The sequence below is a fragment of the Furipterus horrens genome, unplaced genomic scaffold (genome assembly GCF_987537825.1).
Source record: "Furipterus horrens unplaced genomic scaffold, mFurHor1.1.pri manual_scaffold_2, whole genome shotgun sequence".
NCBI classification, from domain to species: domain Eukaryota; kingdom Metazoa; phylum Chordata; class Mammalia; order Chiroptera; family Furipteridae; genus Furipterus; species Furipterus horrens.
The window spans coordinates 39346924-39364622 of record NW_028327172.1 but is presented as its reverse complement, the minus strand read 5'-3'; the positions used below and the strand labels follow the sequence as shown (position 1 = coordinate 39364622).

At 36.6% G+C, this 17699-nt stretch overlaps 1 protein-coding gene across 2 annotated transcripts in view; it reads right to left on the bottom strand.

Moving 5' to 3' along the window:
* Positions 1 to 17699, bottom strand: part of SBF2 (SET binding factor 2) — a 412105-nt gene that overhangs the window by 106090 nt on the left and 288316 nt on the right. For both annotated transcript variants that reach the window (XM_090264085.1, XM_090264092.1), the window contains exon 17: positions 6671 to 6739. In XM_090264085.1, the coding sequence (XP_090120211.1) occupies positions 6671 to 6739 (69 nt within the window). The remainder of the gene's footprint in view (positions 1 to 6670; positions 6740 to 17699) is intronic.

Sequence of the window (17699 nt, the reverse complement as noted above, 5' to 3'; positions counted from 1 at the left end):
AAACCACTGTTATATGAAATGCTAAAGGGACTTGTTTAGGAGAAAGGATCAAAACTATGAACATTAAAATGAAAACTGTATCACAACAACCAACAACAGAAGCTAGGGAATTGAAACAAAGGCAAACTAAGTAGGCAATGAGAGTGTGAAAAGAATTATAGGTATGGGGAACATACTGGGGGGAGGTCATCAGGGAGGGGGAAGCAGGGAAAGGGAGGGAGGTGGTACAGGAATTAAAAAGCATAGTAGGAGGGAGTGGAGTAGACAGGAAGATGTTGAGAAGAACTATATGCACAACCAATGGGCATGGACTGAGCGGAGGGGACAACTGGAAGGAGGGGGGGTCACTGGGTGGAGGGGAACAAAGAGAAAAGAAATTGGGACAACTGTAACAGCATAATCAATAAAGCATATTTTTTTAAAAAAGAAATTTTCTACCACATGGGTGAACATGAAATATATTATGCCTGGTGAAAAATGCCAGACATATAAACATATATTATATAATTTCATTTACATTAAATGTCCAGAAAAGGCAAATTTATAGAGACGGAAAGTATAATAGTAGTTGCCTAGGAACAGGGAGTAATCCTAACAATTTAAACCTGGCTGTTAAGGCATCATTTTCAAGAAAACCTTCTTTTGAAAAAGCATGAATTACATACAACTTATTAAAAGTAGACAAAAGTGAGAAGGAACAATAGGGGAAAAAACCATAACAAATTCCCATATTTTATAATATGTAAAATTCCAAAAGATAAATATTACATCTTATCTGGACCAATGAAATAGTCTGCTCTTATGAGAATGGTAAATATATATATACACACACATACACTATCTTTTCATTAAAAAAACATGCAGTCATTAAATCTAATTAGGTATATGCATTATCTACCTATATTTAGGTATATGGAAGGATCTCCAAGATGTAAAGTAGTCCCTCTCTATACTGCGGTTCACTTATCGCAGCATTTTAAAAAATATTATATTTAATTATTTATCACGGATTTTTTCCTATATCGCGGAATTTTGCGGTACTGTATAAGTATGTTGTTAAAGTTACGTAGACTTAAAGAGTGTAGAATATGTTTAAGAACATAAGTAGTGTTTATAAAAGTGTGGAAAAGGTTAATAAGGGAGTGGGAAAGGTTAATAAGGGACTGGGAACAGTTTATAAGTGTGTGGGAAGGGTTTATAAAGCCTTAAAATATATATAAATACTAAAATAAATGTAAGGTTCGTACTTCGCGGATTTTCACCTATCGCAGGGGTGTTGAGAACGTAATACCCACGATAAGTGAGGGAATACTGTACTATTAAGTGAAAAAAAGCAAGGTAGGGAAACAGTGTGAATGGTTTGATTACTTTAGTTTATAAAAAAGGTAATTTTATCTGTATATTCTGGAAGTAATGCACAACTCCCCTCCCCTTTCCCCAGGAAGAAATCAACTGTGAGAAGAAATGGGATAGAGGTTGTAGACGAAGCTTTTATTTTGCACTTTCTAACTTTCTGTACTATCTGAATTTTCTAACTATGCATATGTATTAATTTTATTTAAGAAAATGTTCATTTGATTGATGGAATTATTTATTATATAAGCTCCTACTGGCCATGTCAATAATTTATTCACATTGCTACCCATGATACTGCCTGGCATAGTAACTTTGTATGTTGAGATGATCAATAAACTTTGTTACATTAAAATAAGACTAAGAAATGTTATTAAAATATTTTTAAAGTAAGTTTAAAATAGATAAGCAGCTGAGTCTAACCTCTGAAGCAATGCTGAGCAAGACCGAGGAGCTGACCTGACTGAACAGTGTGAGAACGGCTCACTTGCAATCTGTGGCTGGGATAATGCAATTTACATGTACAGATTTTCATAAATTAAGAAATGCACTATGTCCCAGAAATAATTTCCCGTAAGACAGATTTAGGAAGTAAGAATCAGTATGATCCCTCATGCTCCCAAAACCTTCTGTGTCAGTTATCAATGCAGTGCTCTTTCCTCCAAACCTACCTTTCTATGTTCTGCTTTGTGGTGCAGGAACTGGACCTGGAATACTCTGTTTGCCAGCTGACACACTATTAAGCTTTGCCAGTAAAGGGTAATGAAGGGACTCTAAAGTCTGAGTGGTTTCTCTCCCTGGTTCTGGTGTACTTTTCCTTCTGGTTCCTATGGCATGCACCTGCTAGGGGTGTGTGGGACAACCAGAAGTGCTTGTCATTTAGCAAGTTTCAGTGGTACCCCAAGTAGTGGCTTCCTATTACGTTTCACTGGTGCCGTAGTGAGTAGATTCCTAGCAAGTCTTGCCAGAACTCCATTAAGCAGTTTCCTGCTTGCCAGCGCTGGACTATGGCTCCTCAGTGAACTCCTATACCATGCACTGGCCACAGCAGCACCTCTCCAACAAGGTCTGATTCTCAGTTTTGTTGGGGAAAGGGCCTCTTCCAAGTTTTCTCTTTTCCTGGTTACACTGCCTGAACCCTAGAGGTACTAGCAGCTCCCTTTATTTGCTATGCTTGTATTCTTTAGAATTCTCTTTACTTCTTAGTAGTTAATCTCATTACTATTTAATAACTCCTAATATTAAATTTTTCCTATTCATGTTACTGGTGTTCCTGACTCCTGATTGGACCTTAACCAATTCACGCCCAGACCAAATCAAACCAAAACAAACCAAATCAAATCAACCCAAGCCAACAACAAAGAATTAAATCTGTAAACCCACCCTTGAAATATAAGTTTGTATTATTAATTTTGGTAATACAGAGAAACACCACGGCATTTAGCCCAACTTGTTAATTAATTGCATTAGAAACTCCCACAAAACTAAAAAACATAGTGTGATGGTTTTGTAATGTGTAAACTAAGCTAAGCTAGAACTCTATTTCCCAGAATTCTCTTCCCTCTATGGTTTCAGGTTAGTGCTGGCCACGAGAGAAATCTGTCCAAGATTTGGAAGGCAAAAATGAAGCAGCAGGCATTACACTCCAGAGGTCAGTATAGGATGCCAGCTGCTGCATTCTGTCACTGATCTGCTGGTACATCTTGATATGGAGAAGAAACTGAGCTCATAATTCCTCCAGTTCTTGGCTGGATTTCTTCCTTTAGCTTCTCCTAGTCCAGACCAGGTGCATGCGTAGCTCCATGGCCAACAGTGTTATCTCTTGCAGATCATCTGCACTGTCCAGGTTGGAGTCAGGAAGAGATAGACACAGATCCGTTTGTCCTTGGTTTTTCTTGGTGTCACATACAGCTTTTCTTCCTCACTACTGCCCTGATGACCTCCAGGGACTTCAGGCCCAGAGGGAGACCCTAATTCAAAGACTTCCATAAACTTTTACCACAGCTTCCATTAACAGTTGGTCCCTATAATAAATTCCTTACTTCCTATTGCTCACGGTGTTTCTGCTATCAGGGTCAAACCTTTACTAATATACATTGTAACATGGTTAAATGATTCAGCTTAAAAAGAAAGAATCATAAGGGACTTCGGTCACTTGATCAATTGTCTACTGTCAATTCTTTTTTTCCCTGTTTCCTCTTATTTATTTCTACACAATACTTAAGTTTTAAAATATATTAAAGTGGGAAATTTTTTAAAGTGCCATTTTCTTTAATAAATGCCCATGTGAGCACTCATATATGCTATGAAGCTAGTTAGGTATAGGGTGGTGAAGCGTTCTAGCTACTCTGAGAGAGAGAGACAAATTTCCTTGATGGCTTAGGAAGACTAGTATATGTGCATTAAAGGAAAATTAGAGGGCCTGGAGCTGGGTTTAAGTTGGGAGGGAGATGAAGAGATGATGTAAAAACTTCAGCAATGTCATTTGTTCTAAACCCAAAATTCATCTGTTTGACATTTTTGCGATTCAGCCTTGCTTCCTGATCATGCTCAGTATGACTTGCCAGTTCTCCGAAGTGTGAACCTCATAAATTCCACTTTCTGTTTTAGAAGAGGATGGGAAGGCAAGTAGGAAAATAAAGGGAAATTCAGTGACTTAGCAGCAGAGAAAGAGCTCCTGACTAGGGAGAACTTTGGGTGAAGACCTTTAACTCAGAGACTGTGGACAGACTATTTGAAATAAAGTTTTTAGGAAACTGGCCCTATCGACAGATATTTACCAAGCACCTACTAGCTACTATGAAAGTAGCTAGGCCTCATCAGTTAGAAATGGTGGATGAAACAAAAAGGACAGGCGAATGGGCAGAACAGAAAGAATAAGGCTATTGCTCGCATCTAAGGGCATGCATGATCATTTCACGGCTGCGACTCTGCCTGAGGCACTTCATCTTAAGCCAGAGTCATTCCATCATCCTACAGCTAACTTCATGCGGCTCAATAGTGAGTCAGCCAGGCTGCCACAGGGTTATTGTTTCCTAGTGAACATTTCAGAAGGATGTATTAAACGTGCTATTCAGAGTATAGCTTTTTTAATTCTTACAAGTCCTTCATAGGAAAAGAGAGAATAAGAAGAATTTGCTGAATTTTTTTTGCCATAAAACTAATTTATTTTTCATTTAAAAAAAAATTCTTGTTCAATTATAGTTGTCCCAGTTTTTCCTCCATTGCTCTCCCCTGCCCCGCCCACACCTCCCCCCACCACAGTAAATTCCCACCCTGTTCATGTCCAAGGGTCCTTTATACTAGTTCCTTGATTAGACCCCTCCCTTTCCTCCCTTCTTCCTTACCCCTCCCCTTGGTCACTGTCAGTTTGTTTCTTATTTCCATGTCACTGGTTCTATTTTGCTCATTTGTTTTGTTCATTAGGTTCCACTTATAGGTGAGATCATATGGTATTTGTCTTTCACTGCCTGGCTTATTTCACTTAGCATAATACTCTCCAATTCCATCCACAGTGTGCTGAAGGGTAGGAGTTCCTTCTTTCTTTCTGTTGCATAGTATTCCATTGTGCAAATGTACTAGTTTTTTGATCTATTCATTTACTGATGGGCACTTAAGACTATTTCCAGAACTTGGCTATTGTATATAGCGCTGCTATGAACATAGGGGTGCATAGGTTCTTTTGAATTAGTATTTCAGGATTCTTAGAATATAATCCCAGCAGTGGGATTGCTGAATCAAAAAGCAGTTCCATTTTAGTCCTATGAGGAAATTCCATACCATTTTCCCCAGTGGCTGCACCAGTCTGCATTCTCACCAACAGTGCTCTAGGGTTCCCTTTTCTCCACATCCTCGCCAGCACTTGTTGTTTGCTGATTTGTTAATGATGGCCATTCTGGCTGGTCTGAGGTGGTATCTCATTGTGGTTTTGATTTGCATCTCTCTGATGGCTAGTGATGTTGAGCATCCTTTCATATGTCTATGGGCCCTCTGTATGTCCTCCTTGGAGCAGTGTCTGTTCAGGTTCTATGCTCATTTTTTAACTGGATTGTCTGTTTTTCTGATGTTGAGTCATATGAGTTCTTTATATATTTTGGAGATCAAACCCTTGTCCAAGGTATCATTGGCAAATATGTTTTCCCATATATGGTTGATTCCCTTTTTACTGGTTGGTTCCCTTTTTATTCTGCTGATGTTTTCTTTAGCTGTGCAGAAGCTTTTTAATTTGATGCAGTCCCATTTGTTTAGTCTTTCCTTTATATTCCTTGCTCTAGGAGATATATTGGTACAAGTATTGTCAAGTAGGATATCTGAAATTTTATTGCCTATGTTTTCCTCTAGGACTTTTATGGTGTTGTATATAACAAGAAAAATAAAGTATCTATAAATAAACTTAAGGAGGCAAAAGAATTGTATTCACAAAACTACAGAACAATGAAGAAATTAAGGAAGATACAAATAAATAAAAGTATACACTGTGTTTATAGACTGGAAGAATTAACATCATTAAAATGTCCACATTACCCAAAGCAATCTACAGATTCAACACAATCCCTATTAAAATACCAATGACATATTTCACTGATATAGAACAAATATTTCAAAAACTTATATGGAGCCATAAACGACCCTGAATAGCTTCAGCAATTTTAAGAAAGAACAACAAATTGGGAGAGATCACAATACCTGACATAAAATTATACTACAAGGCCACTGTAATCAAAAAAGTCTGGTGCTGGCATAAAAACAGACACATAAATGAAACAGAATAGAAAGCCCAGAAATAAATGCCATAAAACTAATTTCTTTATGAAAAGGCATGGATAGAAGAAAGGTGATCAATGTAAATGACAGAGTTATGAGAGTCACTAAACATTCCAGAAAATTCTCAGGAGGCTCAGAGAAATTGCCAATGAAGTTTAATTTCTGCCCCTACTGATTTATTTTGTTTATTTGTTCATTCATTCATTCAACAAATATTTACTGATTGATATTAGGATATCACAATAAGACAGACAATATCCCAACCTCATGGAATTTACTTTCTGTGGTGGGGGAAAACACTCAAATGTAAACAAATTAATATATAATTTCAGTTGTTATAAAGTGCTATGAAAAATGAAGTAGGGATAAAATGTGTGGTTCTACTTTAGATGATTTAGTATTATAGATTAAATTTTCTACACATAGTATACAATCAATGTTATAATAAAAATAACCACAGATATGTCTTACATATACTAAAAGGTCAGGATTCCTGTACTGAATACATTTATATAAATCATAATGAGCTTATATATAGATCGATGACACTTACCCTATAGAAAGCACTGGTCAAAGGGAGTAATGCTGCAGCAATGTTATATTCTTCTAAACTTGAACAATCCTTATACAAAACAAAGATAAATAAGTATTAGGACATTTATCATAAATCACAAATATATGGAAATTAAAATCTTGGATGTATTGTTTACTGTCCTATTAGGTTCTTACTTTTAAATTGTCACTAAGACCCACTAAGTTCTAAGACCCACTGAGGTCTGCCAGGGAAAGGTCCAGCCATTGTTAATATAATGAATATGGTTTGTGTGACATTGATATAAACTGGCAGCCAAGGAGAGTGGACTGGAATGCATACGAGTGAACAATGATGACTTACTTCACTGTACTATTCAGTGGGGGTGGTAGATGCCATTGAGTGAGCATGTGTACTGCACAGCTATCACATTCAAAATGACTGAGCCAGTAGAGCAATGAGTCTGCATCGAATTTTGTGTTAAGTTTGAACATTCCTCTGTGAAACTATTCAGATGATTCAGAAGGCCACAGCTATGGGCAACTGGTGATTGGCAGCCTCATCACGACGATGCACCCACTCATGCATCACGTTTCCTGCAGAGTTTTTTTTTTGTGAAACATCGAATCACTCAGGTGACTCAGTCCCTCTACAGCCAGATTTGGCACCCTGTGACTTCTGGCTCCTCCCAAAACTAAAATCACCTTGAAAGGGAAGAGATTTCAGACAGTTGATAAGATTCAGGACAATATGACAGGGCAGCTGATGATGATTGGGAGAACTGTGTGAGGTCCTACGGTGCCTACTTTGAAGAGGACTGAGGTGTGATTGTCCTATGTACAGTGTCTCTTGTATCTTGTACTTCTTCAATCAATGTCTCTATTTTTCATATTACATGGGTTGATACCTGCTGGACAGACCTCATATATATGTCCTAAAGCACATTCTTTTAGACATGAGATAAAAATACATCTGAGAAAGATATTTTTAAATGCTCATGATGAACAGCTACCTTTGCCTATCTCCTTCAATGATACAGTGTGTAATTCATAAAAAAAAAAATATGGAGGGAGATTTTAGCATATTTAACTACTGTATTTTACTAAATCTAAGATATACTTTTTTCCCCAGATTTTAACTTCCCTAAGACTGGAATGCATGTTATAATTAATTGGAAATATTTTTTTGCTCTTAATATTACATACAAAGGGTATTTTGTTATTGATCAGGCAAGAAATATCATTGATGCTAAATCCCATTGGGTGGAATATTGTTGGAATAGTCAGGAAATCTTAGTGGTAATGTAAAATGGTACAGCTGCTAGGAAAACAGTACGGCAACTTCTCAGAATGGAAAAATTGAATTACCAGATGATCTAGCAATTCTACTTCATGTATAATATACATATATTTTGGGTATACGTACCCAAAATAACAGTGTCTTGAACGGGTATTTGTATATTCATGTTCAGAGTGGCATTATACAGGATATCCAAAATGTGAAAGCAACCCAACAGATGAATGAATAAACAAAATATGCACATGCACACGTATATGCACACACACAGGAATATTACCCAGTTTTAAATAGGAAGGCAATTCTTACACATGCTACAACATGGATGAACCTTGAGGACATGGTAAGTGAAATAAGCCACGTTGTATGATCCAAACTAAAAAGCTTCTACACGGCAAAGGATACCATTAACAAAATGAAAAGGCAACCTACTAAATGGGAGAAAATATTTGTAAACCACTTGTCTAATAAGAGATTAATATCCAAAATATTCAAGTAACTCGTATAACTTAAGAGTAACCCCACCCAAATAACCCAATTAAAAAATGGGCCGAGGAACTGAACATTTTTTTAATCTTCACCCAAAGATACAGAAAGTTATTTATATATAAAATTATTTATATATATAAAAATAATTTTAGAAACGGGGTGCGGGGGTATAGAGAGACAGAGAGAGAGAGAGAGAAAGAGAGAGAGAAACATCTATGTTAGAGAGAAACATTGATCAGTTGCCTCCTGTATGCTCCGCAACCAGAGATCGAACCCACAATCTAGGTATGTGTCCTGACTGGGGATTCAACCTGCAACCTTTTGATGTATGGGACAACACTTCAACAAACTGAGCTACCCTGCTAGGGCTGAACAGAGATTTTTCCAAACAAGACATACAAATGGCCAATAGGGACATGAATTGGTATACAACATCATTAATCATCCGGGAAATGCAAAAACCACAATGATATCACCTCACATCTGTTAGAATTGCTTAAATTACAAGTGCTAATAAGGATGGGGAGAAAAGAGAACCCTTGTACACTATTGGTGGGAGTGTAAACTGGTATAGGATCTATGGAAAATATGGAGCTTCCTCAAGAAATTAAAAAATAAAACTACTTCATGATCCAGTAACCCCATTCTGGGTATTCATCCAAAGGAAATAAAATTAAATTGAAGAGATTACTTGTATTCTCATGTTCATTGAAGCCTTATTTATATTAGCCAAGGTCTGGAAACAAACTAAGTGGCCATCAATGAATGAATCATAAAGAAAATGTGATTTATATATACAATGGAATATTACTCAGCCTTAAAATGGAAGGAAATCCTGCTATTTGCAACAACATGGATGAACCTGGAGAGCATTATGGAAGTAAAATAAGCCAGACAGGGAAAGACAAATACCTCATGGTAGTACCTTCAGGTGAAACTAAAAAAAAAAAAAAAAAAAAAGTTGAACTTAGAAACAATAAAATGGTGGTTGCCAGGGGCTGGGACATGAGGAAAATGGGGAGATGTTGGTAAAAGGGAACACACTTTGAATTTTAAGATGAATAGGGTCTGAGGACCTAACGTATAACATGGTGATTATAGTTGATAATACTGTACTGTATAATTCAAATTTGCTAAGAGAACATAAATTACGTGTTCTCACCAAAAAATGGTGATGTATGAATATGTAAGGTGATGGATGTGTTCATTAACTCAATTTTTTGAAATCCTTTCACAATGTATATTATACACTTTAAATATATAATATTACAATTTTATTTGTCAATTATACCTCTCTGAATAAAACTGGAAAATAATACACAGACTGTGTAGAAAAACATTACACCTTTTTTCTTTATGGTATCACTATGTTCTCTATCATCTCCATAGATTTTATAAAACAATCCGAGAACAGGGCAAAAGTGTGGATCATCTTTTTCTTCCTGACTTATTCCTCACCCCTTTGTTTAGGACATTGCTATGCACAAGAATGTCATCCCCTGTGTCCTAGCACATCTGAGTTTCTTTAACAGAAATGCCTTGCATGTTTTTGAAGAATGTCATGAGGCCCAAGGCAATAAAGTTCAACAGACTTGAGCTGTAATCTTCTCCTAAGGAAATGGTTGGGATGCCAAGATGCCTTTTGACTTTGATTTCACAGCAGGGCTTCATTTGTAAAAATTCTGTCCAAACTTTAAATGACAACAGCTGTGATATGAAGTCCAACACACTCATTTATAAAAATTTCCCACAAATTAAAAAAAATTAAACAATGGGGAATTTCAATACATGACCAATTAGCAGGGAACAGGCAATCCTAAAACATTTAAAAGCTATTTATTATCTTACAAAATGTTTACACATTTTAGTGCATGTCTCAAACCTGAGCGCCAGTCAAATGCTGATTGCAAAATATAAATATAAAATTCTTTGCAAATCACGTTAGAGACATTCTAAGTTAATTAGGTTGAAAAATGGAAAAATTTTAAAACAATAAGTCTACAACTATTGACATAGTAATAGCATTCTGGAACAGTGCAGTTATCTATTGGGGAATCAATCCATAAATACACATCCTGAAGTCCCCAGTGCTTTTGCCACATAATAGCAATGTAGTTACAGACATACCAGGCAATTTATAAACTTGCAAGAACTTGAATACTACACACGCACTATTCTGAACTTTGCTATGTAGTTTTCCTTTAATTTTCCTGCTACAATTAAGAGTTAGCCCTGCAATCTTAATTTCCCATTACCCTCAATTACTTCATACTTTCAATCTGCATACCTTTGAACTGTCATGGCCAGCATTCCTGTTTCAAAAACATTAGAATCTCTCAAAAATGACATATTTAAAGAAAAAAAAGATTAAAAGGCACAACTATCTTATGCACAAATGTCATCTATAATGGGCTTTAAAAAAATTTAATAGACATAGCTCAGAAAAAAAAATTGAATTGTCTACACATCGAGAACATTTGCATCTTCTTCATAGGACAAAAACTAAAACTACCAAAGCCAAAAATACCTCTTTATATCATATTGCTTTGCTGTTCAAAAATGTTAACTTTGTTCTGACCATTACAGGATAATAACCAAACTCTTCTTCCTGGCTTGTAAATCCTCCATAGTGTAGACCCAACTCCACACCCAATCGATCATATGACCCCTCTTGCTACATGCTATATGTATCATCTTCTATTTCACATCATAGTTATTCCTACCACATCTAATTTCTTCTTTCAAATATAATGTAACAAACAAACACTTTGCCCACTATTTGGTATGAAATTTTAGTCCCTATTTTAAATGAACTTATTGGTGGTGATAGTGAAAATTAGTTCTACTCTTAAGGATATAAAAGATGTAAAGGATGCAGGAGTGTTCATATCTCTGTATTTAATTCTTTAGTCTGGTGTCTGCAGAAACCAGACAGATCCTGGAGAATGAAAATATTCTACAGCAAATTCAACCAAGCAGTAGCTCCAATTGTGGTTATGTAACAAAGATGGGTTGTCTTTGCTAAAGGAGATTATCATGGCTTCAGGTATACTGTATGCAACCACTGATTTGGTGAATACATTCTTTTCTGTCCCCATCAGAAAGAAGGACCTGAAACAGTCTGCATTCATATGAAATGGACAATGGCAAATATTTATAATTTTGCCTCAAGGATATGTTAACTAAATCCTCTCCCATCCAAGTTCAGTCTGAAGAAATTTGGACTATCTGAACATCATACAGAACATTATACTGATTTACGACGTTGGTGATTTACTAAGCAGGCTGGATGAGCAAGAAGTGGCTACTCTGTTGGAAATCTTGGTAAAACACAAGTATTATGGAAGATGGGAGAGAAACCTTATGGAGGTTTTGGCATTCTGGGACAGCTCATTCAAAATAAAAGACAATTTGTTGCAACTTATAACTCCCATTATGAGAAAGGAAGTACTACTTCTGGTAGGCCTCTTTGGGTTATGGAAGCAGCATATTCTTCATCTGTGACTACTGCTCTGACTCATACCAGGTGACACAAAGCTTCCAGCTTTGAGTGGCGCCCAGAGCAGGAAAGGACTCTATAGTAGATACAGAAATCAATGAGCCCTTTTTTACATCACACCCACTGACCCACTTAAACAGAATCTGCACTTCCCATTGCTGTAACTCTGAGCTCTGCAAGGTCAGAGGTTCTAGTCCCCAAAGGACAAACATTTCTGCCAGGAGACAAAACAAAAACAAGAATCTCAATATATAAACTACAGCTATCACCAAGGTGCTTCAGACACCTAAGGCAGACAGGAAAAGAGGTACCATTTTGGCGGAGATAACTACACCTGAATGCCAGGTAAGGTAGGGCTAATATTACAAAACGGAAGCAAGGAGGAATATATTTGTCACCTAGGTAAGTCCCTGGGTACATCTTGGTACTTCTTTGCCAAATTCTCATGGAAAATGAACAAGTGCATCAACCCTGAGCTGAGAAAGACATGGTGATCAGGGACTAAGACCTTCCAGGATGAGGACCTGGGTCATATTGTCAAGGAAGCCACTGAAAACAACAGGAGGATAAGGGAGTCGGGAATGGGTAGCAGAGAAGGGAGATCAGTAACATTTGTAACCCTACAATCCGCTACAGCAGCAGGCGCTAAAGTTTTTCCCACTAACCCTCTTCTAAGTTTCCTTCAGCAAGAGAGGCACTCTCGAATTACGGAGGAACTGTTCCTGAACACACCTGAAGAGGAGGAGCCTAGTAGCACAAGGGATGAACATACTAATGCCCTATCCAGACACCCCTTCAAGAAAAGACTTGTTGCCCCCATGACTGGTAGTGCTGTCAATAACCCCTTCTGCGGTGGCCAATATTCAATGATCAAGATGTGGGAATAAAGGCTGAACCATTCTGGCTTAATGTGGGACAACTCCAGCTTGGCAACTCTGGGTTTAACTGAAGCTATCCTTGGGCCCACAGAATTGCCTGACTTTTCGTTCTGTGCAATTCCACTTCTTTTCCTCCGCTTCTACAGGTATCAATCCCAACAGTACTCCTTAACAAATATCCTTTGCACTATACTCTGCCTCAGCAACTGTTTCCAACCTGAAACAACTTCCCAATACAGTAGTAGCAAGCATATCTTTGCCTTGGGTTCTCTTTTCTGGGGAACCCAGGTTAGGACAGATCTGTAGATTGAAAAGATCAGTATGGCTACAGGATAATAAATGGAATTAAAAGGGAACAAGAACTGATGTGGAATTAATGCTTACAAAGGTACATAGCAGTCTAGGTGGGATAAATGGTAGCTTTCATTAGGATATTAGAGATGGAGGTAGAGAGAAGTGGCTCGAGTTAAAATATTTTTACAAGGTAAAAATCAATATAACTTGGATTGTGGTTGAGGCAGAAGATATCAAGGATCTCTTAGGTTTTTGTTTGTACAACTGAATCAATAATGATGCCATTTGCCAAGGTTAGGAACAAGGGAAGGCTGAGGGGTCAAGGGGATGGATATCACGAGTTCAGTTTGTAACTATTAAAGTTGAAGTGTCTTTGAGACATGAAAATAAAGTATCAGGTAGCCAGATGAAATATATGGGTATAGTGCTCAGAGGAAAGGTCTAGGTAGAGAAATAAACTTGTGAGTTAACAACATATAGGTGGGAATTCAAGCTGTGGGTGTGGAAGAGATCATCCTTGAAAAGGGTATAGAATGAAATTCTAAAAAAAACAAAACAAAACATGTCTTGAAAAACCGAAGGCCAAGGAAAGAAGGATGAGCTTTCAAAGATGGAGAAGGAATGGCCAGATGGAAGGAGGAGATGTAGGAAATGCTTCATCACAGAAGGCAAGGGAAGAAAGTGCTTCAAAAGAACCTCTAATTGATAAACTGCTTCCTCTATCTTCAAAGTAAGGAAAAGCTGGTGGACTTAACCATGAAGAGATAACATGTAATTTATATAGTTTAGTCAGTTTCAAAGTAGCTCCTATACTGTATATTGTTTGCTTTCCTTTGCAGCCCCTTCCCCCAAAGACTGTACTTTAAGTTCCCGTGAGGAGGAAAAAAAGTGAATTGTGAATCATTTAGAAGGACTAACAAATAAATAAAACCTAAAGAAAAGCTTCTTTAAACATTAGAAAGCCTTCCTGTCTGTAAGTCAGGTTATATAGAAAAACAGTTCTTTTTAGCATTTTAAATCCATGTATTATTATACTGCCTTTGTAATATTAGCAAAAGATAATCAAATATTTATATAACCAGTCATCACAGATAAATAGAGACAATTTTCTTCATCATTTATATTGTGAAACTAATGATAGCATAAAAGCAGGGAATAACTTATCTAGCTCTTAGCTTCAAGAATATTCTGGAATGCCAATGTAAATAGTTAAAAATGAAAATTGGCAGAAAACATTTAAATTATGTCTATAATTGCTCAGCAGCATTATTTACAAATATTTTGAAAGTCAAAATCAGGTTCAAATCTTTGTGAAAGTCAAAAATATAATGAATGAAAAACATGAAAGCAAGACTCACTTACCCACATCTAACCATCCTTAAAGATAAAAAGGCAAGGAATTATCAAGCTTGTGGCTAAATATATTTTCTTCTGAAGCACTGATAAAAAAAGACATGCAGTAAAATGTAAAGTGTTGCATAAGGTCAGGGCAATAACGCGAAAGCAGTTCAGGGAATCCTTAGAAAACAATGTGAAAGTCTTAAACTTCTTTCTTTAAAAAAAAAAAACAACACCAATTTTGAATTGGTACTTTAAAATTTTATTGAATTTATTGAAGTTACATTGGCTAATAAAATTATATAAGTTTCAAGTTGAACTTAATTCTTAATGACAACATAAAAGTAGACACTGGTCATAAAATTAATCCCCTCTAGATTAGCTTTGGCCTTCTGAAATCCCCAACCCCATTTTCATTGCCAAAGGTCACTACCAAGGACCCCTTACTTGCCAACCAAAAGGATAATGTTAAGACATTTAATTTAACCTTCTTCTTTAAAAAGAAAAAAATTGCTTCCCTTTAAAAAACTCACAAACTTCCATCTCATAAAATACAGGTAAGCGAAAAAAGAGAAAAACATACTGTTATAAATCACATGGTCTTTACACAACCAACGTAACATTTTGGTGTCTATATTCATATCTTTGCTAATTAGAAATTACATATATATTCATATAATTTAACGTCATTCTTAAACTAACTTTCTTCTTTGGCCTCCATGACTCCACGTTCTCCTACATCTCCTCTTATATCTAAGGATCTTTTGTCTCAATATCCTTTATAGGTTTTAATGATTCTGCCCACTCGTAACTTGTATTTCTCAATTTTTTTAATTCTTAGATCTTCTCTTTTTTTAAAAAAATTATTTGTTTGTTTATTTATTTTTAGAGAGACGGGAAAGGAGAAAGAGAGGGAGAGAAACATCACTGTGTGGTTGCCTCTCACTTGCGCCCCCAATTGGGGATCTGACGTGCAACCTAGTCATGTGCCCTCCCTGACTGGGAATTGAACCAGCGACACTTGGCTCGCAGGCTGATGCTCAATCCACTGAGCCACACCAGCCAGGAGATCTCATGTTTTATAGTTCCTACTTTCCTTAGGCTGATCCAACCATTTCTATGGTATGAAGTGCAACGGAAATCTATATTTTCAGCCTAGACCATACTCTTCAGCTCCAGTTGACTGGACACCTCAAATCTGATGTCTTGCAAAGACCTCAGTCTTGGTGTAGCTTCAACTCAAGTATCTCCACTCCCCACCTGTGCCTTCAAGCCCAACCTTCGTCCATTCTAATTGGTAAAAAAGATCAGATTTGATTCAGTCACCTAACCAGAAACCTTTGTGTCACATCATACCCTCACATTCAATCAAGTGTCAAGCTGATGCTTCCAATGTGACCTTCCATCTATCCAACAAATATCTTTAGTTGAACGAGGTGTATTGTGCTGAGGCTGTAAATTAAACAGTTATATAGTCACTGCCCACTTGTATCTTAATCAAATACTGTTAATTCTGTCTTCATCTGTTCCCTGTTCTTCATACTTACTACCTTTGTTTAGACTTTCACTGTGGCTAAAACTTCTTTACTCCTACCAATTTCTGAGCTTTTGGGGGAATACTATAGTCTAAACCAGAATGCTTCACTGCTTTCTTCTCTTCCTACTAATTCCATATCCTAGAGTATCATTATAAATGTTAAAAAATAAACATCAACTAATTTTAAATTGTGAGACTATAATTGCTCATCAGTATTATTTATGAAAATATTTTTGGAAGATAAAATCAGGTTCAAATCTTTTTGAAAGTCAAAATGCAATGAATGAAATACATGAAAGTACTCTTGTTAAGTCAGTTTCCACTTAACCATTTGCTTTCTGGGTGTAACTTTTCTAAATAACACACAAATATATAAAAGAGAAAGAATTTAGCTACTAGGACTGCTCCAGAAAAGGCAGTAAGAGCTATAGGAACTGCAAAGGTATTGGTCAGGAGAAAAAGTGGCAAGGTTATTGGAAAAAAGAGAGGAATCCTTTTTGGAGACGAGGGGTCAGGAATACTATTTTTCTTCCATGAAAAAACAGGCAGAATTGGGAAGGGGGAATATTTATCCTAAGTTGGGTGGCTAAGGTTTGGACAGGAGCAGAGGGCAGAGGGTATAGGAGGGAAAGGCAGGAGCCAGGCCAAGCTCACAATAGAGAGAGAAGCTATCAGTTTGGAGTGTAGTTTATAAGCCCTAATACGGGCACTTTGGGTGCCGGCATGAACAAAACATATCATTAATTTAGCACACATAGGTCTTAGTATATATCTGTATAAAACCTAGTCTGTCTTTCACAATCTGGAAAAAATGAATAAATCCCTAGAAACATAAAACCTATTAAGAATGAATCATGTAGAAATGGAATGTCTTAACAGACCAATTACTAGTAAGGAGATTAAATAAGTAATAAAAAAATTTCCCAACAAACAAAAGTCTAGAAACAGATGGCTTCACAGTTGAAGAAGAATTAATAGCAATCATTTTCAAACTCTTCAGAAAAGAGAAGAGGAGAGAACACTTCCAAACTCATTTTATAAGGCCAGCATTACCCTGACACCAAAACTGAATAAGGGCACCACAAGAAAAGAAAATTATAGGCCAATATCTCTGATAAACGTGAATGTAAAAATCTTCAACAAAATATTAGCAAACAAAAATTCAACAAAACAGTAAAAAGATCATGCAAAATGATCAAGTGGGATTTATTCTAGGGATGCAAGGATGATTCAACATTGGCAGATCAATCAGTGTGATACATCACTTTAACAGAATGAAGGACAAAGATAATCTCAATAGATACAGAAAAGCATTTGATAAAATTCAACATCCATTCATGATATAAAAAAACTCTCAACAAAGTGAGTATGGAGGGAATGTAACCTCACTATAAAAAGGCCATGTACAAGAAGCCCACAACTGAAACCATACTCAGTGGCGAAAAGCTAAAAGCTTTCTCTCTAAAATCAGGAGAAGACAAGGATGCTACTCCTGCCACTTTTATTCAACATAGTATGGGAAGTCCTAACTCAGGGTGAAAGAAAGAGAGAGAGAGAGAGAAAGACACAGAGAGAAGAAAACCCAATTCACAGGGAAAGAAGTAAACCTGTCACTATTTGCAGATGACAGATCTTACATATAGAAAACCCTAAACACTCCAGCAAAAAACTGTTAGAACCAACAAAATCAGTAAAGATGCAGGATACAAAATTAACATA